The sequence below is a fragment of the Mobula hypostoma genome, chromosome X1, assembly GCF_963921235.1.
Source record: "Mobula hypostoma chromosome X1, sMobHyp1.1, whole genome shotgun sequence".
NCBI classification, from domain to species: Eukaryota; Metazoa; Chordata; class Chondrichthyes; order Myliobatiformes; family Myliobatidae; genus Mobula; species Mobula hypostoma.
This window is the reverse complement of record NC_086128.1, coordinates 44,267,729-44,293,869: the sequence shown is the minus strand read 5'-3', so window position 1 is coordinate 44,293,869 and position 26,141 is coordinate 44,267,729. Positions and strand designations below refer to the sequence as shown.

At 41.2% G+C, this 26,141-nt stretch overlaps 1 protein-coding gene across 2 annotated transcripts in view; it reads left to right on the top strand.

Moving 5' to 3' along the window:
- Positions 1-411: 411 nt before the first annotated feature.
- LOC134340275 (integrin alpha-3-like) overlaps positions 412-26,141 on the top strand; it is a 150,785-nt gene continuing 125,055 nt past the window's right edge. The window contains exon 1 of one of the 2 annotated variants that reach the window (XM_063037311.1): positions 412-779. In XM_063037311.1, the coding sequence (XP_062893381.1) occupies positions 595-779 (185 nt within the window). In that variant the 5' untranslated portion in view covers positions 412-594. The remainder of the gene's footprint in view (positions 780-26,141) is intronic. The other variant, XM_063037310.1, reaches the window with a different exon arrangement.

Below are 26,141 nucleotides of genomic sequence, written 5' to 3'. Positions count from 1 at the left end.
GTTCGCTCATCTTCTGCAATACATCGTGAAAACATTGCATCTGCCTTTTACTCGGCTGTGTTATAATTAAATAGCCAAAAAAATTTTTTTTTAAATTGTTGATTTTGTACGTTATGTTCACTTCTACATTTAACTGTATTCTTCAGTTTCTATAGTTCCAGTTTACAGATATCAATGGGTCCATAATCATGTCATTGAAACCATTTTTGTAGAAGACCAATTTTTAACTGAGGTTAGATTTTCAGACGTTTTAACTATCGCATCAAATTATCGTTCAGTCCACGATCGGATAGGCTGCACAAGTACAAACATTTACTGTAAATCATGGCTTCCCGAGCACCCTGACAGCCGGCGCGATCTTTGACAATTTTCTTGATTTCGTGAGGTAATGAGTTAAATGTGAACAGCGGAGATCGGTCTGGGCGGCTTGAGACCTGCGAAGTGCGGAGGGTACGTAATTGTGTCCGGAAGAGCAGTGTGCTCCGTGCGCAGGTTTGAAGGACAGGCGTGTACTGGGTGTGGAGGAGCTGGAGGGAGAGACGGCGAACTCAGAATCACTGAGCAACTGCAACTAACACTACCTTTGAAATAGACATGGCGCCTTGTGCTCCCCGTCCGTTTCAGCCTAGCGTTTACTTTCTCTTGTCAGCTGCCGTGTCGATCTCCTCTGCTTTTAACATCGATGTGACGAACCCGATCATTAAGAAGGGTCCAGCCGACAGCTACTTCGGATATTCGGTTGCTTTGCATCGACAGCTGAAAAATCAGGATCGCTACCTGTAAGTGCATTGTGGAGATCATAAGTGAGAGTGGAGCTAAGGTTTGCTCGTGTCTTTTACGGGACAGGGTAGTTTTGTTTTAATACAACAGGTGAAATGTGAAAACGAGAACAACCGGCGTAACTAGTCATCTGGTCGTTCAGGTTTAAAAGAAGAATTTTATTGCCTGCGGGCCGAATCACCTCGGCTTTTATTAACTTTCATTATAACATAAAGGCGAGTAACATGTCCAAATCCGCTGGAGCAGAGCAGTCCTGGCTTGCGCTATAAATGAGTGGGGATGAGTTTTATGCAATGAAATGTGCATGCATTGTTTTACTCAAATAAACCATTTGTTGCTCGTGATCGGAGCTGGAGACGTAAACTTGATTCAGCGGCAGCAGCAGATGGGTGGTGGGTCTGTTGCGAATTCCTTCAAGGTTGTTTCTACGTGTTTAAAACAAAACCCTTCAGCCCCACACAGGCGCCGCCAGTTTTAGTTTTAGTTTTAGTTTTGACAGAATGGTTAGATCTGAATTATACATCGACAGTTCTTTGGAAAACTTTTATTTATCCTCCCCCCCCTCACCCCCCACCCCCGACCCCCGGAGTTCCTTTCAATTGTTACACATCGTACGGAGTCCTCTCGGGACGACCCGGATCACGCAGAAACATTTCAGGGCAGTTGGTGTTTCGTGGGAAAACACATCTTATGAATGTTGCTTTCACTTGAATAGCAGTTTACAGGGACGTAATAGGAGCGAAAGAACATTTAAGACATGGGATTTCCCGATCAGAATTTGGAAAGACATGGGATTGCTTCTGTTAGTATTGAGGTTTCTGAACAATGTACATCATTTTACCGCAGAGCTCACAACCACTCTGCGGCTGATTCCAGTTTCTTTTGTAAGAGGGTGAAATGTGTTGCATGCTGCTGCAGCCCCGAAACGGTTAACGAGACTGCGCCAACTCTCAGAGAAAGTAGAAGGAATTTTGTCTACCGCCCTGAGGAGCTCAATTTAACGTTCGCCCGGAGTACTTGGGGGGGGGGGGGGTTGCAGGTGAGCGCTGGTCACGGAGATCCATTGGACACCTGTAACTCAAGGTCAAATTTCCTCCGTGGTTGTGCGCACTCGAGCGCTGAACCCATTGTGATTGAACTTCACGCAACAGCTCCATTTTGCTTAAGCTGCGTCCTGCCATAATAAGATAAAGACCTTATCAGCAAGGAATTCCTTTGTAGAATTTTTTTTGCTGAGGGGGATGGGTGATGTTGCATATTTGACTTAGGCGCTACATGTCATACTCTGGATTGGCCGTGTTTAACTTGAGTTGCGCAGATTTACTTAATATTCAGATGGGAAGACTTGGAGGGGTAGTTCCCATTATTTCTGAATTTTATTAATCTGAATCTGCATTGTTAGATGCGATTAGCGTTGAAACAGACAACGATTTCTTCTGCAATGCAAGTGGCACATCAGAATATTACCCCATGCTTCTTTTCCTGGTATCAATTTAAAGATCTGAAGAAATATAAGATCTAATTTACTCGATGAACTATTCACTCAACTCACGCCAGATAACAAATTTCATTCTTAACGTGCCACTAATGTATCAAGGCGAAAAGGTTGCATCCTTCTTTGTTGGGACACACTTCCTTTCTTATTCCTTCTCCTTCCCTTTGTGGAGTAGTTCGCTGAGCAGCTGCTGATGGAGGGTAACCGGTAGCTCCACCTTAGAGGCTGTAGTAGATTATTGAATTTGGACAAAAAAGGTAATGGTGGGCTATTTGAACACAGTGTCAGGGAACATTGGGATCCTGTGGTAGTTGAGATATTCAACCTTGTGATCATCAAAGCAATCCTGATCCTCCTCTCAGCCAATCTTCACAAATGGACATCAGTGCCTAAAAGATGAAGGAACTCAAGGATGTGAACACCTCTGGGTGTATGTTGGAAATCCCCTGTGTAGTTGGTTTACATACATTGCCTCTGTTGTGTTTAGGACCAGTTAATCCATTCTTCCAAAAGCAGTCTAACTCTAGCCCACATGTATACCCCAGTGCTTAAGGTGTTGATAGAAAGTGCCCACACAACCGAGTTTCTACACTCTTCCCATACCTCCTTGAATTACACACCAGAAATTCACCCCTGATCTTGCCTGCCCAGCTCAGATAAGATTTTGCTGAGCAAAAGAGAAAGCTAAAATAAGTTTATTTTTGTTTCGGAAGCTCCACAACATGCAAAGTGAAAATGTACCATATAAAATAATTTAGTTGATCTGTGGCTTTTCACACTGCTATGATTTCACCATATTACTTGATTATTTCTGCTGCAAACACCTGTCTTACGTCAGCTACTTAGTTATGTATTCATCATCGACCTGAGTTGTGGAGAAATATTATGTGATAAATGAAAGTAATGTCCAACCCTTATTTGCTTCTCTGCTACAGGTAGTGATTCATTATTCATTGCTGGCAACCTGCCACTTCAAGGAACTGACCATTCTTTCTGAGTGAATTGAAAAATAGAATAGCAGTAAATCATTTGAATGTCAAAGGCATCATGATCTGATATATTTGTATGCATTCTTACCAATAATAGGATCTGAATAGTGTTTTAAATAACTTACAGCCTTTTCAACATCATTTATATTTAATTTCTTAGGAGATATAGTATGTGTGGACATTCTTTTGCATAGATTTCAGAATAGCTGAAGCCCAAGCACCAATTCTGTGGTAACCCACTAGTCACAACTTGCCAACCTGAAGACCCATTAACTCTCATTCTTTGCTTTCTGTCCAATAATCCATGTTAGTATTTTTGCCTCCCAATACTGTGTGTACTGGTTGACCAATCTTTTTTTGGCCCCTTATCAAAAGTCTTTGAAGATCCAACTGTACCACATCCACTGGTTCCAATTATCTGTTCTACCAGTCGCATCCTTAAGGAACTGCAGATGTTTAGTTAAACATGATTTTTCTTTCACAATTGCACGTTGACTCTGTTACTTACTCTTTTCTAGGTTTTTGGCTATTACCTCCTTCTTTAGGATTCCACTATTTTCCCTGATATTAGATTAACAAGTCAGTCATCCCTGTTTTCTTTCTCCCTCTCAGATTGTGTGGTCACATTTGTTGTCCTCTAATCTATAGTATTTTGGAAGATAATAACCAAAACATTCACTTCCTTTATGACCACCTTTTTCAGAATGTTAGGATGTAGAACATCAGATCCTTGGGGTTATTCATCTTTCAAGCTCACAAAAGTATTTTTGACAAAGACTATTTCCTTCAGTTTCTCATCCTTACTAGGTCTATGGTTCCCTAATATCTCTGGCATGTTACCTGTGTCCTCAGTTAAGACAGACACAAAGTAGTCAAATTCTTCCACGATTTCTTTGTTCCCTATTATAAATTCCCTCACTTCTGTTGTAAATGACTCATTTGCACTTAATAGTCTTTTTCTCTTGGATACTTGGAGAGCTTTATTAGTCCATTTTTATGTTTCTCTCCAGTCCACTCTTATATTTTTTTTATCTTGGCTCTTTTTTAATCAGCTTCCTAGTCCTTAACTGAGTTCTAAAATGTTCCCATTCTCTGGGTTTTTGTTACTTCTGGCAATTTTATAAGCCTTCTCCTTTGATTTACTGCTATCTTTATTTTTTCCTTGTCAGCCACAGATGAATTACTTTTTTTTTGCCTTAAAGAAATCTATGCATTTTTAAGTGCTCATTATTGCCTGCCCACAGCAAAACCTTTCAGTATAGTATCGCAATCAACTTTTCCCTCATATCTTCATTTTTTTTGTTAAGATTTAAGATTCTAGTTTCACGTTGAACTGTTTCAGTTTCAAACGCAATGCAAGATTTTATCCTATTGTGGTCATTATTCCCTCACCCTCTCATTGCACCATATGAGATTGAAAATAGTCTTCACTCTAGTTGGTTCTCCAGCATCTAGAAAACCATATCATACACCTTCTATGATCCATCCACTTTTTCAGTGGTCATTTGTTTTATCCATGTTAAAGTCATCTATGACTATTACTTCTGTTACATGCACATTTAATATCCTGATTTATGCTTTGCTCAGTATTATAAACTACTATTTGGTGGCTGATAAATAATAACCACCAATGTTTTTTGCCATTTGCTCTTTCTTAAAGCTGTGTGTTGCCATCACTGCCTAAGCTGAGCTATTGCAGAAATGTTCATCCATGCCTCTGTTGCCTTCAAACTTGACTACTGATTTCCTAGCTAGCCCTTCTACCTTGTACCCTCAACTTTCACAAACTGGTTTGTACCACATCCTAGTTTGCCATCATTTCTACACAATGATGGTAAATAGAATGTAGCTCCCAGTTTTACAATTCCTCAGCGTTAGCACTTCACTTTATTTGCAAATCCTTCCAAGGCCTTGTCCTTACCATATGCTGTCTCTTGAGTCTTTCCTTCACTGACAGCCTCTTAGAACTCTATACATTTTATGGTACAGAAGGAGGTCATTCAGCCCATCTTGGCAGTAGTGGCCGAGGAAGTGCTATTTATTCTTATTTAAAAACCAGCCCTTCGTACATAGCATTTGAGAATGCAGTTTATCGAGAACATACATGACTACATAATAAAAGTGAAGGTTTCTCCCTCCACCATGTCTTTGGGATTTCTCCCAACACATCTTCATCCCTCTGTTTCTCCTCTTCCTACAAATCTACATTGTAGTCGAATTCTTAGATCAATCTGAATTCATTTTTATGCAACTTTGTGTTACGTTTTGTCTGGTAATGTGGTATGCATTCCTATCACCTACCATTTTGATGTACGCTAATCTTTTTAAAGGTGACAAACCATCTATAAGGTTAACATCACTTATCATCTTGAATTTCGGGTCATTTCCAAAGTCACAAACATTCATTTATAAAAATAGAGCAAGTCGCAGAATACAGGTTGGGAGGATGTACTGCATTAAAGGTGCTCAATAAAATGAAATAAAGACATGTTCAAACCATTAATTCACAACCCAGCAGTTTGAGGATTAATCTTAGCTGCTGCTGAATTTTAAAAATCTGCACTTTTTTTTTCATTGGGATTTGAAGCTGACAATTCTGAGCCAGTCACTGCACAAGCTGACCCATAATCCTTCAGCTTTCATGCAGGTCAGTGAACAGCCTCTAGTAACTAGCTAGTTTAAGGCAGAGTTAGCTCTTTATCAATCCGAAAGTGGGGAGAAGCTGTCATGTTTCCTTTTGGTCACCTAATGTTGGATTGAATCTAATGATTTCTAATAATTGAAATAATAAGTGGACTGTTACTTTTGTACTGTCAAAAATGACTACTTAAAGTGTCTTGAACAATTGTTAAGGAAATCAGTTAGCTTGAAGAAAGTGTGGAAGCAGCCTTCATGGTCAGTGGAAAGCTGAACACTGTAGGATTTTAAGAAATGTAAACTAAATCAGGCCAATTTGTAGATGTTTCTTCCATTAGCTATACGGGTCACTTTTAGGTTGCCCAAGATCATGGAAGATGCTATATTACTGCAAAACTGTCTTTTATGGAGTATAAAGTCAGAACAACACAGCATAGAAACAGGTCTTTTAGCCCAGCTGGCTTATGCCAATCACAGCACCTTCCCTGCTAGTCCCACTTACCTGCATTTGGCCCATAACCCTCCAAGCTCCTCCACTCCAGGTATCTGTCCATATGCCTTTTAAATGTTGCAACTGTTCCCGTCTTCACTACTTCCTCCGGCAGCTCATGCTGGGTACTCACTACACTCAGTGTAAGGAAGTTCCTTCTCAGGTTTATTTTAAATCTTCCTTTTTATCTTGTATCTCTGTCTTCTAGTTTTGGTCTTCCCATGAGTTTATAAACTTCTGTGAGGCCACCCTTCATTCTCCTGTGCTCTTGGGAATAAAGATCCAACATGGCCAAACTTCCCCTATAACTTGGGCACTCTAGTCCAGATCTCTTCTGCATCCTCTCTAGCTTGAGTCTTTCCTATAAAAGTGTGACCAAAACTATACATAATTCTCCAACAGTGGTTTCACTGATGGCTTGTATAATTACAACATAATATCACTACCCCTAAACCCAGTCCTCCGACTGATGACAGCCAACACGCTAAATGCCTTCTTCACTACCCTGTCTACTTGTGTGACTACTTTCAACAAACTGTGTATTTGTACTCACAGGTCCTCTGATCCAAAACCAGTCCTGCCATTCACTCTATAAGTCCTACTCTGATCTGAATGTCCAAAATGTCTTATCTCACACTTATCTAATTTGAAAACTATTTACCATTCCTCAGCTCATCTCTCTAACCGAGCAGGATCTCTTAGTAATTCATTGTAACCTGCTTCACCCCCTAATTGTGTATCGTCAGCAAATTTGCTAATCATGCCATGTACATTCATATCCAAATTAGGTGCATAAATGATAAATGACAGAGGTCCTAACACTGACCCCCGGGCACCTATTTAACCGCAGGCCTCCAATCACAGAAACCAACCTTCAACCATCACTCTCTGTTTCCTATCATCAAGTCAATTCTGATTCCGCCTTGCTAGTACTAAATTGTGGATGTTGATGTTGTTTCAAAAAAATAAACCCTCTGAACACCTAGGCAAATAAACAGTTCATATAATGTAACACGTATTGTCTTTTTTTATTAAGGAGATTGCAATGTGGTGATTTGCAACACAATGTCAAATTCTACTTAAAGCATGGAATCGCTCAATTAGTGTTAGAAGCTTGAACTTGCTTGTTACAGTTCCAACCATTTATAAACCTGCATATAGTTTTATCATTATATTACTAACTTTTCTGAACCGGATTGTGCAATCTGTTCTACTTTTATAAATCAACGTTTGTGACATTGGAAAAGATAGATAGATATACTTTATTGATCCCAAGGGAAATTGGGTTTCGTTACAGCCGCACCAACCAAGAATAGAGCATAAATATAGCAATACAAAAACCACAAACAATCAAACAACAAAATGCAAACTATGCCAGATGGAAAATAAGTCCAGGACCAGCCTATTGGAGCTAGAGAGGATGCAGAAGAGATCTGGACTAGAGTGCCCAAGTTATAGGGAAAGTTTGGCCATGTTGGATCTTTATTCCCAAGAGCACAGGAGAATGAAGGGTGGCCTCACAGAAGTTTATAAACTCATGGGAAATCCAAAACTAGAAGACAGAGATACAAGATAAAGAGGAAGATTTAAAATTCCTTACACTGAGTGCAATGAGTACCCAGAATGAGCTGCCAGAGGAAGTAGTGAAGACAGGAACAATTGCAACATTTAAAAGGAACTCAAATTCAAGATGTTAATTGATGTTAATCTTATTGAAGATGGTGCCACCTTGAAAAAATTAGCTTATATCAAAATGACAGAGTTGTCATATGAAGGTTCCAAAATAGTGTTGGGATAACTTTTGAATGTCCTATTTTTGTTTTAAGATTTGTTCTCAATGGCTCTGAATGTTCTTTCAGTGATCATGTGGTCACGTAATATTGCTTGCCATTGAACTTGGGAGGGTGTGTTGTGGGGGAGGGGGAGCTTTCCACAAATATCTAGTGATACCTGTGGGAGAACTTCCCATTTCTTAATGCCTGTTGAGTGAAGTACCAGTTGGAGGCATTTATGATTATATACTTTCAAGCATATTAAAGCATAATCAAGGACACGACCCACCCAGCCAACACATTTTCGTCCATCTTCCCTCCGGGAGAAAGCTCAGGAGCTTGAAGACTCATACGGCCAGATTTGGGAACAGCTTCTTTCCAACTGTGATAAGACTGCTGAATGGATCCTGACCTGGATCTGGGCCGTACTCTCCAAATATCCGGACCTGCCTCTCGGTTTTTTTGCACTACCTTACTTTCCATTTTTCTATTTTCTATTTATGATTTATAATTTAAATTTTTAATATTTACTATCGATTTGTAATCCAGGGAGCGGGAAGCGCAGAATCAGATATCACTATGATGATTGTACGTTCTAGTATCAATTGTTTGGGGACAATAAATTATAAAGTATAAAGCACTCTCAGTGGCAGTAGACCAAGAAGCAATTTGTATTTAATTTATTATGTTGAATCCTTAACAAAGATAAGTATTAAAATATCATAAACTTCTGAACATACTATAATGCTCTTTTTAACTTTCATGTGAGGATATTGTCATGCACTCATCATTTTAAGGTCAAATAGTTTGCTAAGTAGTTTTTTTTTACATTATTCGAAGCTATCTGAGAGCTCGTGTGAGAACTGCAGGTGAGTGGGGTGACACGATAGTGCAGATATTGCCTCACAGCACCAGAAACCGTGATGCAACCTTGTTGCTATCTGTGTGGAGTTTGTACGTTCTCCCTGTAGTTGCATGGATTTCATTTGTGTACTCTGGTTTCCTCCCGTATTCCAAAGGTATGCCATTTGGAAAGTTAATTGGATGCTATAAACTGCTGTAAGTGAGAAATAAAATCTGAGGGACTTAATAGAAATGTGGGGAGAATTTAAAAAAAAGTGGGATTAAGCTGAATGAAAATGGGTTGTTAATGCTTGGTGCAGACTTGGTAGCTAAATAGTCTGTTTTCATACTGTAGTTCTCTACATCTCTGATCTCAAGGTAATCACTGAGGCCAAGTTTATACAGTAGATACCTTAAGTATCCTACTCAGTGACGTTAATAGCAGTGCAGAACATTTTAAATGCTACAGGCACTGAATTATCAATGGCAACTTTTATGTATTAAACTGTGCACATGCAAAAATACCAAAGATGGTGTTGGTTCTATGGGCAAATGGGTGAGTACTAATGGTAACTCCATTATTACCACCACGAAGTCCAGGCCAATACAACCAAAACTTGCAGCAAGCTCTTGCCTTCTTCCATATTGAGATCTTGAAGTAATCTGCCTTTTCAAACTGCAGGGATTTTCCATCAATATATATATTTCTTCAACATTAAACTAATTGCATATTACAATATAAATAATACTTCCAGCAGCATGTGTATAATAGTATTCGCATCCTATTTCAGGCTTTAGGATCTTTTGTCGTGAAACTATTTGAGGTATTTCTGCCCTTAGGGCAATTTCAAGTTAAGTGCAACCCCTCCCATTATATAGCTGAGATGTATGAGGATGCATACACATGGAATGAATTGATAATTATAATTGTCCTTTGTCGAGTCATCTTGGATCCCCTTGACACCAACAAATCACAAATAGTTCAGAAAAGTTATAGCTACATGTTTCATTCCTACTCCTCCTTTACTTAGATGGTAACCAACAGCAGTTAAAATTGATCAGATCTGACTAGCCAATGCATATTTAGCAACTTTGCAACCTTTTAAAGGCAGCAAAGTCAAACAGAAACAGGGTGATATCAATGTGTTGGTTAAATGGCTGAAAATGACAAATGGAGTTTAATCCTGATAAATCTGAACATAGAACATTGAACAGTGCAGCACAATACAGGCCCTTTGGCCTATGATGAGCAGCTGGAATATACTGGCCGAAGTTGAGGTGGAAGCAGGTCACTGACAGCCTTTAAGGGCCCAGATGAGCACTTGATTCACCTGGACACAGAAGACAATGGACCAAGTGCAGGAGGATACGATTAATACAGATGGAGACCCACTTATCAATGGTGCACCAAATGGCCCATTTCCCATGCAGCATGACTCCATACAAAAGAAAACAGGAAGAGAAAAGGTAAATAGATGAGAGACAAAGTGGAAGAAAGTGTTTCATTAAACTTCATTAAACCTCAGTCAAAACTTACTTTACATTTTCCAGTTTTAAGAATTCTATCAGATACAATCCTTTTGCCTTTTAAATCTATTTGCCTTTTCCTTGAAAGTAGGAGCTGCCTCCATCTCAAGGCACCTTGAAAGTAATAACTGGAATCTTAAAGGGGTTAGTTAAATTCAGTTTAATCAAGTTGTAGGCCTTGTTTAGGCTGAGTTGGTTAATTTCCAACAATGGAATAATGGCAGTCCCAACAATCTAATCGTCTCACTTATGTGAAAGGCAAAAACAAATCTAAGGCTTCCAGTCCTGCTTACTGGTATCACTGCTATGTAGGCAAACTCCAGTGTTATTCTTGCCATGAATAACATCATTCACTGAACTCATCCACAAAGAATAGACATCCCGGTACACAGCAGAATCAAAGGAGCTACACTCAGGGACAAAGGAAGAAAATTATAAAGAAAATAAACCTTTCAGCAATTTGGAATTGACTACTTATGGTCAGCGACCACATGTTAAAAGAAGCAAAGTAACACTTCTATATCCTCCCCTAAAACAAAGCCTTAAAACAGATACACATTTCAAGGATCCAGATGAACCAAATTAGCTGCGTGAAATTTACATCATAATCTGATTGCTCCATGTTGTGCTGATATTTTTAACTTGCAATTTGTGTAATTGCATTGTATAGTTAAACAGGAAAAGGTTTGGCAAAGGTTTGTTTTAGGGTCTGTTAGCGGGGGCTAGCTGTTTGTGGTGTGTATTTAGCTTTATAATTATATCATGTGCCTCTTGACATCACAATATATTTATTGTGGCATTAAGTTGTTTTCATGGTAAGTTAAGAAACAGTATTTGGAAGGAGAGAGAGTAAAAAGAATGAAATGACATATTTTTCAACACACAGGTGAATGTTTAGTCTGATGGAGGCTTACTGTGAGCAACAAATCGAAGGCTCTATTGAAAATAACAATTTTATTCCTATTACATTACAAAAGGAATTGCACTTCAAAATTATTTTATTGGCTGTTCAAGATTTTACATCATTCTGAAAGGATGTTAAAGGTGTTACGTAAATACATGTCTTGCTTTTGACTTTTGCATGTTTCAATTGCTGTGCTCTGGCTACATTAAAAGTTTGTTGTTTCAAAAAGATGATAAATTCAAGGCCATAAAAACAGTGATAGACCTCCCTAAAGGGGATGAAATAAAGAGAAAATATGATGTTTGTATTGCAAACAAGGCTATAAACTTGCAAAGTAGCAGCTGTGTTCCAATAAGTATCTTCCATTTTTTTGATGAAACCATAAATCATGTTTGTATTTTATTACATTACCTGTTGATTTTTTTTCAAGTGATATAATCCTCTCAGACCACAGTTATTACAGATTTTGCACCTTTTGGAAAAATTAGTTTGCGTGAAAAATCATACTTCAGAATTATTTTGTTTGTCGATTATTTGCATAATGGTTCAGTAACTATTTTCCAACATAATTATCCATTATGTTTCTTTTCCATTTTGTTTCATCGTTTGTATACTTTACTCAAGCCCATTTTGTTTCTGTCATTGTTGTCTTGGACAAACACACCTAGATGTGATTACTTCAGCTTTACAGAGTTAAAAATCTCCTGTATATGCAGCTAGACTTTTAAGGGTGTATGTTTCTAGTGTAAGCTGTCTGATTCCATTCCCCACTTGGCTCCTGTCTCACTGTACTTGTCAGCACATGTGTCAAGATGCCATTTGATATTCTGCATTGTAGCTAAGGTGTAGTTTAAACAGTAGGTAGGAGGCAGCATTCAGATCAATGGTTTTCATGTAAAACTTGATCCCTGGCTTCTGTTCCCTTGCTTTGAAACTTAAAAATTATCCAGATCTCAGCTGGAGATTGGAAAAGAATGCATGTTAAGAACAAGTTCTTCGTGCCTTGGAGAGGTAATTTTTTTCTGCACTTCTATTTTCATATCCCAACATATTTTAAGATTTTTTTGTGGGCAAGAACAAACTACTGAGATTCTTAAGGGTGTAGGATTAAAACATAAAAAGTGGAATGAATAAACTGATCTGACCTTGGAATTAATTCCACTTTCTTGCCAGATTCCCATTAGGCTTGACTTTGCTCAAGTTCAAAGATCTTTCTCAATGATTCAGTTGCGGAAGACAGCTCCAATAAAAAACATCATGATCCTGTGAGAACAACTTCTTCCTCATCTTTGTTTTGAATTGAATACCCGTTATTCTGAAACTGTGCCCAAAGCTTTGGGACCCCCACAAGGATAAATATTCTCTCAGCAAATACCATCAAAACTGATAGCACACATGTACAGCAAAAACATTTTGGAAAAATGTTGTGTTCTTAAAAAAGGAAAACGAGCTCCTTTATACTTCAGTCATACATTATAATCAAACACAATGACTTTTGAACCAGATAAGTGGTTATAAGCAGAGAGTGACCAGATATTGGCTTAAATATTTCAAGGAAAGGCAAAGAAGAGAGGTGGAGAAGCAAAAAGATGAGGGGAAGAATTCCGATCTGTGGTGAAGTGAAGGCATGTCCACCAGTGAGAGGCTGGATATTCCAAGGATGGTATCGAGGAAATTTAAGTATTCTGGAGGGATATTCTTGATAAATTTCGAGAATAAGATATTAATTATTTGCTAGAAAGCAGATGCTGGTTCCAGACCTCTTAACCATTTTTTGTTCTAACACTGCAACTGTCCTTAATAACTGTGAAGATCTGCCAAAAAATAGGAGGGAAGTGAAATAATGGTTTGTCTTCAAACTGATCGACTAATGGCTAAAAATAATAGTTGATATTATTTTTGTATTTCTCAAATATACTGTTGTGACATTTTATTATATTTTGTATATCCCTAAGATTATTTATTGCCTTTTTCCTGATAGTGCAAATGTTAAAAATATTTAAGTGGAACATATAAGTTAAAAAGGTGCAAACACAGGTTTAGATGCTGACATCAGGAGTGACTCCATAGGTATGTTCTGGTTACTACTGTGTGGCATTTACATTTCTGAAAGCCTCAAACGTTTTGAAGACTTTAGAGCAGGCAGTGAGCCAATGTGGCAGTGTTTGTGGCTTTGAATCTCACATGAACTTTCTTTATTGCACGTATATACCTGCACAGAGATAAAAATGTATTTTGATAGTTACTGCCAGAAGACAGATAGAGAGGCATGGGTATGAATGATTTGACTCCAGTGTGGATTTTTGTTGTCCACACCAAAAGTTTATCTTGGGGCACAACACTTTTTCAATACCTCAATGCAGTCCTGACCAAAGTTCTTGTTGGAATGAAGCTAATTTCACATAACTGTTTAACCAATGTTTCCTCCATTCTAGAACTAAGATCATTCCTTCTCAGAGCCTTATCCAACTGAATCTTGTGTGTGTGCATATATTTTGAGGCTGAACCTTCAATGAAGAATATGAGAAAATGCAGTTGATACCTAACATCAAAAGAACAAAGGATATATTGGGAGTCACCCTTCAGCAAAGGCAGACATTAGCAATTGAATTCACTATTGATTTTCTTTTACCAGCACAGCCCAAGGCCCTATAAGAAAAAGAATGTTTGAAGATTGAGATTTCAAACCCAGAACAATACTCATGGTCTAACATGGTGAACCCAGCCCTCCTATATGTTTTTGAGAAATGGCTTGCACCTGAAAGGAGGCACCAACAATGTGGTCGATAAAATCCTTCAAATTCCACTGGCAGAAGAAGGGAACCCTAGATAAGCATTTACTCCCAGGTCAATATCCCAGCATTTCGGAACAAGAAGTACTTATTTGACCTTTCAAGCCCAGCTTGCTCTTTTGATCATGCTCTTTTGATTGTAAACTCTTACTTCCTCAGTCCTGTTACCTGTAGTAACATTTTATTCCTTTTAAAATCAAGAGTCTATCTCCCTCTGCCTTTAAAACATTTAAAGAATTGTCTCCTTTAAGGAAGAGAATTTAAAAGACCCATGATCAGCTGAAAGAAGATTTTTTTTTTCTAAACCTTGTCCAAATGGGTGACCTCTAGTTTTTAAACAGAGATCCTAATTCTAGATTCTCTCATGAAAGGAAACATTAGGAACTTGTATGCTCCTATAAAGTCCCTTCCTAATCATACAATCGATCCTTCCCTCAAAAGATGATTAGTCATTCCCACGACTAATCTTGTAAATTCTAAAATTTGGCACTTGCTAAGATGATAGAAGTTTTTATAATTTAAAAAAAAATTACTTTAAGGTCAATTGATATCTGAGATGCTGTGGGAGAATGACAATGAAAAGCCAAGTAAATACAATACTTACAGCGGACCTTATGATAAACACAAAGGATCCTGCAGATGCTGGAAATCCAGAGCAACACATACAAAATGCTGTCGGATCTCAGTAGATCAGGCAGATTCTATGGAACTGAATAAACAGTCAATATCTTGGGCTGAGACCCTTCATTAGGACTGGAAAGGAAGGAAGAGGAAGCCAGAGTAAGAAGGTGAGCAGGATGGGAGGAGAACAAGCTAAAAAGTGATAGATAAAGCCAAGTGGATGGGAGAGGGTGCTCTTGATCTCCTCGACAACTTTCAATTCCCTGGCCCTCATCCCCTCATTTTCACCATCGATGATCAGTCCCTATACATTTCTATTTCCCATCAACTTCGCTTCCAACTTCCACCCTGTCCATAGATTCACTTGGTCCATTTCTTACACTTCACCCCTTTCCTCAATAATTCTGTCTCCATCACTGGAGACAAACTGTCCGCCGATATCTTTTATAAACCCACTGGTTCCAATGGCCGATATTCCCTCTAATTTGTAATGACCAGTGTGCGCAAAAATCTTGCACTATGCAATGTTTTGCCCAGTGACAACAACACGTGCGCCTGAATTTTTAGGTGGAAGTAAACCATAGAAACTACAGCACAGAAACAGGCCTTTTGGCCCTTCTTGGCTGTGCCGAACCATTTTCTGCCTAGTCCCACTGACCTGCACACGGACCATATCCCTCCATACACCTCCCATCCATGTATCTGTCCAATTTATTCTTAAATGTTAAAAAAGAACCCACATTTACCACCTCGTCTGGCAGCTCATTCCATACTCCCACCACTCTCTGTGTGAAGAAGCCCCCCCAATGTTCCCTTTAAACTTTTCCCCCCTCACCCTTAACCCATGTCCTCTGGTTTTTTTCTCCCCTTGCCTCAGTGGAAAAAGCCTGCTTGCATTCACTCTATCTATACCCATCATAATTTTATATACCTCTATCAAATCTCCCCTCATTCTTCTACGCTCCAGGGAATAAAGTCCTAACCTATTCAACCTTTCTCTGTAACTGAGTTTCTCAAGTCCCGGCAACATCCTTGTAAACCTTCTCTGCACTCTTTCAACCTTATTAATATCCTTCCTGTAATTTGATGACCAAAACTGAACACAATACTCCAGATTCGGCCTCACCAATGCCTTATACAACCTCATCATAACATTTCAGCTCTTATACTCAATACTTCGATTAATAAAGGCCAATGTACCAAAAGCTGAAGCTATTCTAAGGATAATAAACTCCCAAGTCCAGTTTGTTGTTTATTGTTTAAAAGAAATAAAATAACTGTCAATAAGAACTTTGATGTCCTCTGGGTTTAATCGTTTTTGCTCTCGTTCATCTGCACTTTCACAAAACATACATAGCAGGATTGTAGCAGGTAGTGAAGGATTTTCTCACCAGAGCTTTTACACACTGTCCATATGTGATTTGCTTGCTAAATGATGCTTTAAGAAGTCATGTTTCTGCTATTCGTTAGGCCATTCCACTTTAAATGAACTAGCAGTTCTTTTGCACTTCACAGCCTTTCCTTCTTTGGAATTCGAAATAGCGAAACAATAATTTCTTCAATAAAACAGTATAAATAAGCCAATTCTAAAATGTGCAGACAAATCATCGCGAACTCCATGTTGTCAACACCGTCCACATCAGAAACTGGAAAAGGAAATGTGATTGTGTATGATTGTGAAATATACTTAACATGCCAACAAGGTAGAGGGTGGCAACCTTTTGTACGCAGTTTAAATTTCTTTGTGTGCTAGTAGCAAAAGATGTGTGTGCACACACACACACACACACACACTCCTTAGAGAGAACATTGCCCATGGCTAACTGGATTATAACTCTTCCCACCCTGTCTCCTATAAAAATGTTATTCACCTTTTCTCATTTCCTTCCTCCACCATTGATGTTGCCCTCACCTACATCTCCGTTTCTCTAACATCCGCGTTCACCCAATCTTCTCACCGCCATAACAGGGATAGAGTTCCTCTTGTCCTCACATACCACTCTAAGAGCCTCCACATCCAACACATCATTCCGCCATCTTTAATAGAATCCTACCACTAAGCACATCTTTACCTCCCTCCCGACCCCACTCTCTGCCTTCTGCAGGGATCGCTCCCTCTATGATTCCCTGGCCCCTTCGTTTCCCACCCCCTCTATTAATCTTCCTCTTGGCACTGATCTCTGCGAGGGACAGAAGTGCTACACCTGCCCATTCACCACCTCCTTCTCCTCCATTCAGGGTCCCAAACAGTCGTTCCAGGTGAGGCAACACTTCACATATGAATCCGTTGGGGTCACCTACTGTATCCGGTGCTCCTGGTGTGGCCTTCTCTACATTGGACCTGCAGATTTGCCAGCTTTTCTCTTTCAATATTTAAAACCTACAATTGACCCTAATCCTCCAGTCTGTGATATTACCAACTGACTTCAGACAACACGATTCTCTTGATTTGTCAAACAGCTGTGTTGTCTGCATCTTCAAGGCAATGACTCTTTAAAGTCATGTTTTCATGTCATCAGATACTACTTCTTTATATAATAATTTGTTTTGGTGCTAACCCTGGCAGTTTTTACAAGGACTTCATACCACTTTTGCACTATGTACTGTTTGAGAAGCAGGACCTGCAGATTTGCCAGCTTTCCTCTTTCAGTATTTAAAACCTACTGGGATTCATTAGGATTTCCATCTGCAATTAACTGCCTATACCATATTTAGCATTATCATTCCAATATAACAAACCAAATATTTGATTTAATCCTGCATCTCAATGAGTTATAGCAAATTTTAGGTATAATGAACAAATCAATCACATTGAAATTAGAACATATTGGTGCAATTATAAAGAAGGCACAACAGCGGCTATATTTCATTAGGTGTTTGAGGAGATTTGGTATGTCACTAAAGACAAATTTCCACAGATCTACTGTGGAGAGTATTCTAACTGGTTGCATCACAGTCTCGTATGGGGGTGAGAGGCGGGAGGTGGTGCACTGCACAAGATCAGACAAAGCTTCAGTAATTTGCAAACTGAGCTAGCTCCATCAAGTACACTCACCTCTCCAGCATCAAGGACACCTTCAAAAGGCAATGCCTCAAAATGGCGGCATCCATCATTAAGGACCCCATCACCCAGGACATGCCCTCTTCACAATGCTACCATTAAGGAGGAGTTACAGAAGTTTGAAGACACACACTCAGTATTTTAGGAACAGTTTCTTCTCCTCCACCATTGACTTTCTGAATGGACACTAAACCCATATATAATACACTACCTCACGGTTTCTTTTGGCACTACTTATTTAACTCAATTTTTATACATATATTTCTTATTGTAATTTATTGCTTTTTATGATGTACTGCACTGTACTGCTGCCATAAAACAACGAATTTTACAATATTTGCTGGTGATGTTAAAACCTGATCATTAATTTGTAAACACCACTAACTTGAATGTGGACAGAAAGTGTTGCACTATTTGCCACATTCTTGTGCTATGTGCAAAAAATAAATTCTCACTGCTGTTTATTTTTGGTTGGGAGCTCAACCGGAAAAGACTGAGAGGAATAACACATAAAAGCAAAAAATCGGACAATATTTGGAGTAATTTTGACCCCATATATAAGAAAGGATGTGCTAGCATTGGAGAGAGCCCAGAGGATATTTACCAGAAAATCCCAGGGATGAAAGGGTTTAACACATTAGGAGTGTTTGATAGCACTGGACTTCTACTCGCTGCAGTTTAGAAAGGTGATGGGGATCTCACTGAAACCTACTTAATATTGAAAGGCCTGGATAGCGTGGACATGGAGAGGATGTTTCCAGTAGTGGGCGTGTCTTGGACCAGAGGGCACAGCCTCAGAATAAAAGGATGTCTCTTTTTAACAGACGTGAAGTGGAAATTCTTTAGCCAGAGTGCAGTGAATCTGTGGAATTCATTGCCACAGACAGCTATGGAGGCTAGGTTATTAGGTATATTTAAAGTGAAGGTTAAATGGTTCTTGATTAATAAGCACATTAAACGTCATGGGAAGAAGGCAGGAGAAAAAGTTGAGAGGGAAAAATAAATCAGTATGGCCATCTGAAATGTACTCATTTATAAAGTTAAAATTCTTCTACTTGGTTGCAAGTAAGAACTCCACAGGCAGCATGAGGGTGATAACTGTAGTGGCTGGAGCCAAGTATTTTTAGTACTTGCAGCTCAATGATAATCAAGTCTAGTTAGTTGTTCAGATGGACAGTGAACTGTCTGTCTGAACAAGTATGATACTGAAATCAACCATAGCTTCAGGCTGCTGTATCAGTTGTTTCACCACATGTCCGCTGTGTGTGTTGCCACATTCTTTCCTCAGAAGGTCTCTTACTTTGTGAAAGGAAGTTGTAGCAAGAAAGTAACACACATCAAAGTTGCTGGTGAACGCAGCAGGCCAGGCAGCATCTATAGGAAGAGGCGCAGTCGACGTTTCAGGCCGAGACCCTTCGTCAGGACTAACTGAAGGAAGAGTGAGTAAGGGATTTGAAAGCTGGAGGGGGAGGGGGAGATGCAAAATGATAGGAGAAGACAGGAGGGGGAGGGATGGAGCCAAGAGCTGGACAGGTGATAGGCAGAAGGGGATACGAGAGGATCATGGGACAGGAGGTCCGGGAAGAAAGATGGGGGGGGGGGTGACCCAGAGGATGGGCAAGAGGTATATTCAGAGGGACAGAGGGAGAAAAAGGAGAGTGAGAGAAAGAATGTGTGCATGAAAAAGAGTAACAGATGGGGTACGAGGGGGAGGTGGGGCCTAGCGGAAGTTAGAGAAGTCAATGTTCATGCCATCAGGTTGGAGGCTACCCAGACGGAATATAAGGTGTTGTTCCTCCATCCTGAGTGTGGCTTCATCTTTACAGTAGAGGAGGCCGTGGATAGACATGTCAGAATGGGAATGGGATGTGGAATTAAAATGTGTGGCCACTGGGAGATCCTGCTTTCTCTGGCGGACAGAGCGTAGATGTTCAGCAAAGCGGTCTCCCAGTCTGCGTCGGGTCTCACCAATATATAAAAGGCCACATCGGGAGCACCGGACACAGTATATCACCCCAGTCGACTCACAGGTGAAGTGATGCCTCACCTGGAAGGACTGTTTGGGGCCCTGAATGGTGGTAAGGGAGGAAGTGTAAGGGCATGTGTAGCACTTGTTCCGTTTACACGGATAAGTGCCAGGAGGGAGATCATTGGGGAGGGATGGGGGGGACGAATGGACAAGGGAGTTGTGTAGGGAGCGATCCCTGCGGAATGCAGAGAGAGGGGGGGAGGAAAAGATGTGCTTAGTGGTGGGATCCCGTTGGAGGTGGTGGAAGTTACGGAGAATAATATGTTGGACCCGGAGGCTGGTGGGGTGGTAGGTGAGGACCAGGGGAACCCTATTCCTAGTGGGGTGGTGGGAGGATGGAGTGAGAGCAGATGTACGTGAAATGGGGGAGATGCGTTTAAGAGCAGAGTTGATAGTGGAGGAAGGGAAGCCCCTTTCTTTAAAAAATGAAGACATCTCCCTCGTCCTAGAATGAAAAGCCTCATCCTGAGAGCAGATGCGGCGGAGACGGAGGAATTGCGAGAAGGGGATGGCGTTTTTGCAAGAGACAGGGTGAGAAGAGGAATAGTCCAGATAGCTGTGAGAGTCAGTAGGCTTATAGTAGACATCAGTGGATAAGCTGTCTCCAGAGACAGAGACAGAAAGATCTAGAAAGGGGAGGGAGGTGTCGGAAATGGACCAGGTAAACTTGAGGGCAGGGTGAAAGTTGGAGGCAAAGTTAATAAAGTCAACGAGTTCTGCATGCGTGCAGGAAGCAGCGCCAATGCAGTCGTCGATGTAGCGAAGGAAAAGTGGGGGACAGAACCCAGAATAGGCACGGAACATAGATTGTTCCACAAACCCAACAAAAAGGCAGGCATAGCTAGGACCCATACGGGTGCCCATAGCTACACCTTTAGTTTGGAGGAAATGGGAGGAGCAAAAGGAGAAATTATTAAGAGTAAGGACTAATTCTGCTAGACGGAGCAGAGTGGTGGTAGAGGGGAACTGATTAGGTCTGGCATCCAAAAAGAAGCGTAGAGCTTTGAGACCTTCCTGATGGGGGATGGAAGTATATAGGGACTGGACACCCATGGTGAAAATAAAGCGGTGGGGGCCAGGGAACTTAAAATCATCGAAAAGTTTAAGAGCGTGAGAAGTGTCACGAACATAGGTCGGAAGGGATTGAACAAGGGGTGATAAAACAGTGTCGAGGTATGCAGAAACGAGTTCGGTGGGGCAGGAGCAAGCTGAGACAATAGGTCGGCCAGGACAGGCAGGTTTGTGGATCTTGGGTAGGAGGTAGAAACGGGAAGTGCGGGGTGTGGGAACTATAAGGTTGGTAGCAGTGGATGGGAGATCCCCTGAGCGGATAAAGTCGTTGATAGTGTGGGAGACAATGGCCTGGTGCTCCTTAGTGGGGTCACGATCGAGGGGTAAATAAGAGGAGGTATCCGCGAGTTGTCCCTGTGCCTCGGCAAGGTAGAGGTCAGTACGCCAGACTACAACAGCACCCCCCTTATCGGCGGGTTTAATAATAAGGTTAGGATTAGTGCGGAGGGAGTGGAGAGCAGAGAGTTCCGAAGGAGTGAGGTTGGAATGGGGACAAGGTGCGGTAAAGTCGAGACGGTTGATGTCCCGTTGGCAGTTGGCAATAAAGAGATCCAGAGCAGGCAGAAGACCAGAGCGGGGTGTCCATGAAGAAGAGGAGGGTTGAAGACGGGAGAAGGGGTCATCGGTGGGGGTGGAAGAGTCCTTGCCGAAGAAGTAGGCTCGGAGACGGAGACGGCGGAAGAAAAGTTCCGCATCATGGCGAACACGGAACTCGCTGAGGTGTGGGCGAAGGGGGACAAATGTGAGGCCCTTACTGAGAACAGAGCGTTCTGCCTCCGACAGTTGAAGGTCGGAGGGGATGGTAAAGACTCGGCACGGATGAGAGCTGGGATCAGAGGGGGGAGAGGGGAGGCTGGGGGTGTCAATGGAGAGGGGAGGGTTGGGGTGAGAGGAAGATGGAGCCTCTGAGGACCCAGGAGTTGACGGTGGGATCTGAGGAAGACGGGGCTGCGGAGTGGTGGTGGGGGAAGGGGAGACGGGAGTCACAACAGCAGCACATAAAGACCCGGCCCGGAGTTCAAGGCTGGCGTCGCAGTTGGTGGTTGCGTAATCACTTCGAATGTGTCCATGGTCGTTGATGGAGTCCGGGCTTTGAATATGCCCTGAGGTGTTGGAGCCGCCGAGATCAATGGCAGGGGCCGCAATTGAAAGTTCAAGCCTGCTAGCGTCGGGGCCGGCAGGCTCTGGAGTCCGTAGATGTAAGATCTTGCGATCTTTGCCTAACATGACAAAGTCAAAAAAATGGCGATTGCAGGCATGGATCCGACGGAGGATGAAATAGCGGGTAGGACCATTACAGACGGCGAAGAAAGTGTCCCGAAGGTGTGGAAGGGTCTGGGATAGGGACACCAAGTACCTCCTCATGGCGGAGAGCGTCGCCTTCAGAGCTTGACGGGAGAAGCGGCGAGAGGCAGAGTCAATAAAATGTGAGTACCTGGGATCCTCAGAAGGTCCAAATTGAGAGGCTTGGAAACGAATCCTAAAGCCAACTGGAGTAAGTTGGCGACGGAGGCACGTTCCAAGAAAGGATACATGGCTGTGATAGCGAGTTTGAGTCAAAGTCTGGTCGAAAAGTTGAAGAACCGAAGAAATCACAGATGGGGAGCAGTGAGAGATTATTTCACTGAACTCCCGTCGAAGAGAGGATCTAAACTTCTTCGGTGTAGGCATCACCGGAAGAGGCTTCGCAGTAGTGAATTTAAACGCAAACAACAGGAATTCTGCAGATGCTGGAAATTCAAGCAACACACATCAAAGTTGCTGGTGAACGCAGCAGGCCAGGCAGCATCTATAGGAAGAGCAAGAAAGTGCTCTTGTTTATTTTATTTCATTCAGTTTGAATTATTGATAACTCTTTCAATACCATAGACATAGATACTTAAGCAGTTAGCATTTTAAGGGTATTATTTATAACTATGTCTGCTATACTGAGCAATCCAGTACTTGACCACTAATTAGCTTATTAACTAGAGTAATGTCCTGGGCACTGCAAGATGAATCTGCTCTGCAGTTGTGAGAGTGATGCACACATTGCAAGGGCACAAACTGCTGCTTCATGGCTTAAGCAACACATACAAAATGCTGGAGCAATACAACAGATCAGGCAGCATTTATGGAGGAGAATAGACAATTGACATTTCAGGCCAAGACTCTTCATCTCGGCTTGAAATGTCAACTGTTTATCTCTCTCCATAGATGCTGGATGACCTGCTGAGTTTCGCCAGTATTTTGTATGTGTTGCTCAAGGTTTTCAAAGCTGCAGAATCTCTTGTGTTCCTCATGGTTTAACTTAATTTTGAGATTAAAAGCAAATCACTACAGGTGCTGACAATCTGAAATTAAGAGGGAAAAAAATCTGGTAATGCACAGTTAGACAACATCCATAAAAGAAAATAAGTGATTTACATTTACATAGTGTTTTTCATGCCCTTGGGACATTGCACACTGCTTTACACCAAAGAAACATTTTTGAAGCTCAGTTGATTATTAGAGGGCCACTGTATCCGGAACAGAGCTTTGGAACACTGACAGGACTGAAAAATCCTATTAGCCAGATCAAAGTGACTTTTTCAAATTAAATGAGGTAATAATGAAACCAGCCCTGTATGTATCTTGTTTCTCCTGCTCTAATAGTGTATCCTAATGATATATAGACGGTGGCAACCCATCTCTCCTGACCGACTCATCTAAAATAAAAACATGCAAATAATAGACGGCGCCAGCAAAAAACGATTTTTCGGGCAACATCTTTCAGATAGTCAATTGTTTCAGTTTGTCTACATGTTCTACTTATTCTTTTTATCTTAATTTTGTTTTTGAAACTGTTGGAGCCTGTAACTTACAGTCTGTAGTTCGATCGAGTGGGCTGGCACTTTGCTGTTCCTGAGAAAACTCCAGGAGAGAAATATGAGCACAGGCTACCACAAGGAGAACCTCAGAGACAAGATGAGGAGCCATGATCGACTGCATTTCTCGCTGATTAAAGTGTCGAGGACAATTGAAACATCGAGGCAAATTCGAAGGAGAGCAAGTGTTTCTCAGAGAAGCCGCTTGTTCGAGTCACTGCCCTCGGAGGGTCTGATGAGTCCAGATGCTCTCGAATATGTTGTCAAAATTCTTGAGATTTCTGGATTGGACTGTAGTTGACACTAACTGTAGTTCATATTGGCCTCTATCAGTTCTATTTTTTTGAGTTCTCGCTCATTTTTTCTTGTTGCCAATCGGCGGGCTGGGGTTTGTGGATTGATGTTCTTGCTGTTGTTTTTTCATGTGGGTGATCTGTTAGTTTTTGTGTGAGGGAGAGGTTGCGGAGAGGATTTGGGGTTTGCAAGTTTTTGTTTATTTTTCTTTTCGTGTGGGGGGAGGATTGATGTCTTTCTTTCAACTACTCCTATGGTTTTCTGTATTTTATGGCTATCTGGAGAAGACAGATCTCAGAGTTGTATTCTGCATACATACTTTGATAATAAAATGAACCTTTGAACCTTTGAAATTCATCTTTCTGATTCATTTCCTGTGACTAAGGTACCAGGAACTGGCACTAATAGATTAACAGAGGTGAGAACAGTTTACTTTGAAAGGCTTGCACAATTAATGGTGAGTCATTTAAGAGTTAGCACTAAGGAGACAACTCAGCTGACCTTCTGCTGCTTCAGAAATGCTTTTGATGAATCATTGAGCAAAGTTATATGTGCAGTTTTTACATTCATGGACCCTAAATGATTTAATGTTTGCAAGTTTAAAGTTAGTGTACATGATCCGATTGTTTTACACTGTGGAAGGGTAAGTGTCAAATGTTGTTGTTTAAACCAGAGAAGGTGGTTTGAAAAGTGTTTCCTGCCAAACATTAACACAACTGCTGATAAATGGAGCTTCTTCTCCATTGCCCAGATATAGAACATCAAACATAGAGCATTACAACACAGTACTGGCCCATCAACACATAATGTTGTGCCAACATTTTAACCTTCTCCAAGATCAATCTAATATTTCCCTCCCAAATAAGCTTCCATTTTACTTTCATCCATGTGCTTACCTAAGAGTCTTTTAAATGTATCTGATGTATCTGCCTCTACCACCGACCCCGGCAACACATTGCACGTGCTTACCACTCTGTGTAAACAAAAACCTACCTCTGACATCCCAGCCCTTCTATTTCCCTACAATCGCCGTAAAATTATACCCCCTCATATTCCCCATTTCTGTCTTGGGGAAAAAGTCTCTGGCTGTCCACTCTATCTGTGTCTTTTATCATCTTATACACCTCTGTCAAGTCACCTCTCATCCTCTTTCACTCCAAAGAGAAAAGCCCTAACTCGCTCAATCTGTCCTCATAAAACATGCTCTCTAATCCAAGCAGCATCCCGGGAAATCTCCTCTGCACCTTCTGTAAAGTTTCCACATCCTTCCTATATTGAGGTGAATCAGAATGCAAGAATCCAACTGTGGTCTAATGACTAGCCATAAAAAGCAGCCCACTGGATTTAAGCAATACATTCAGTATTAAGTGTGGTGTTCGCTACAATGCAAAAAAAACTAACATGCAGAGCACTTGCATTCAGAGTGGTCCTTTTACCCATCACTTTAATTCTCCATCCCACTCCTACTCTGACCCATCTGCTTGTGGCCTCCAGCACTGTTACAATGCACAGTATAAACTTGATGGTTTTGATGGTCCTTCCAGGTGAGGCGACACTTCACCTGTGAGTCGGCTGGGGTGATATACTGCGTCCGGTGCTCCCGATGTGGCCTTCTATATATTGGCGAGACCCGACGCAGACTGGGAGATCGTTTCGCTGAACACCTACGCTCTGTCCGCCAGAGAAAGCAGGATCTCCCAGTGGCCACACATTTTAATTCCACATCCCATTCCCATTCTGATATGTCTGTCCATGGCCTCCTCTACTGTAAAGATGAAGCCACACTCAGGATGGAGGAACAACACCTTATATTCCGTCTGGGTAGCCTCCAACCTGATGGCATGAACATTGACTTCTGTAACTTCTGCTAATGCCCCACCTCCCCCTCGTACCCCATCCGTTATTTATTTATATACACAGATTCTTTCTCTCTCTCTCCTTTTTCTCCCTCTGTCCCTCTGACTATACCCCTTGCCATCCTCTGGGTTCC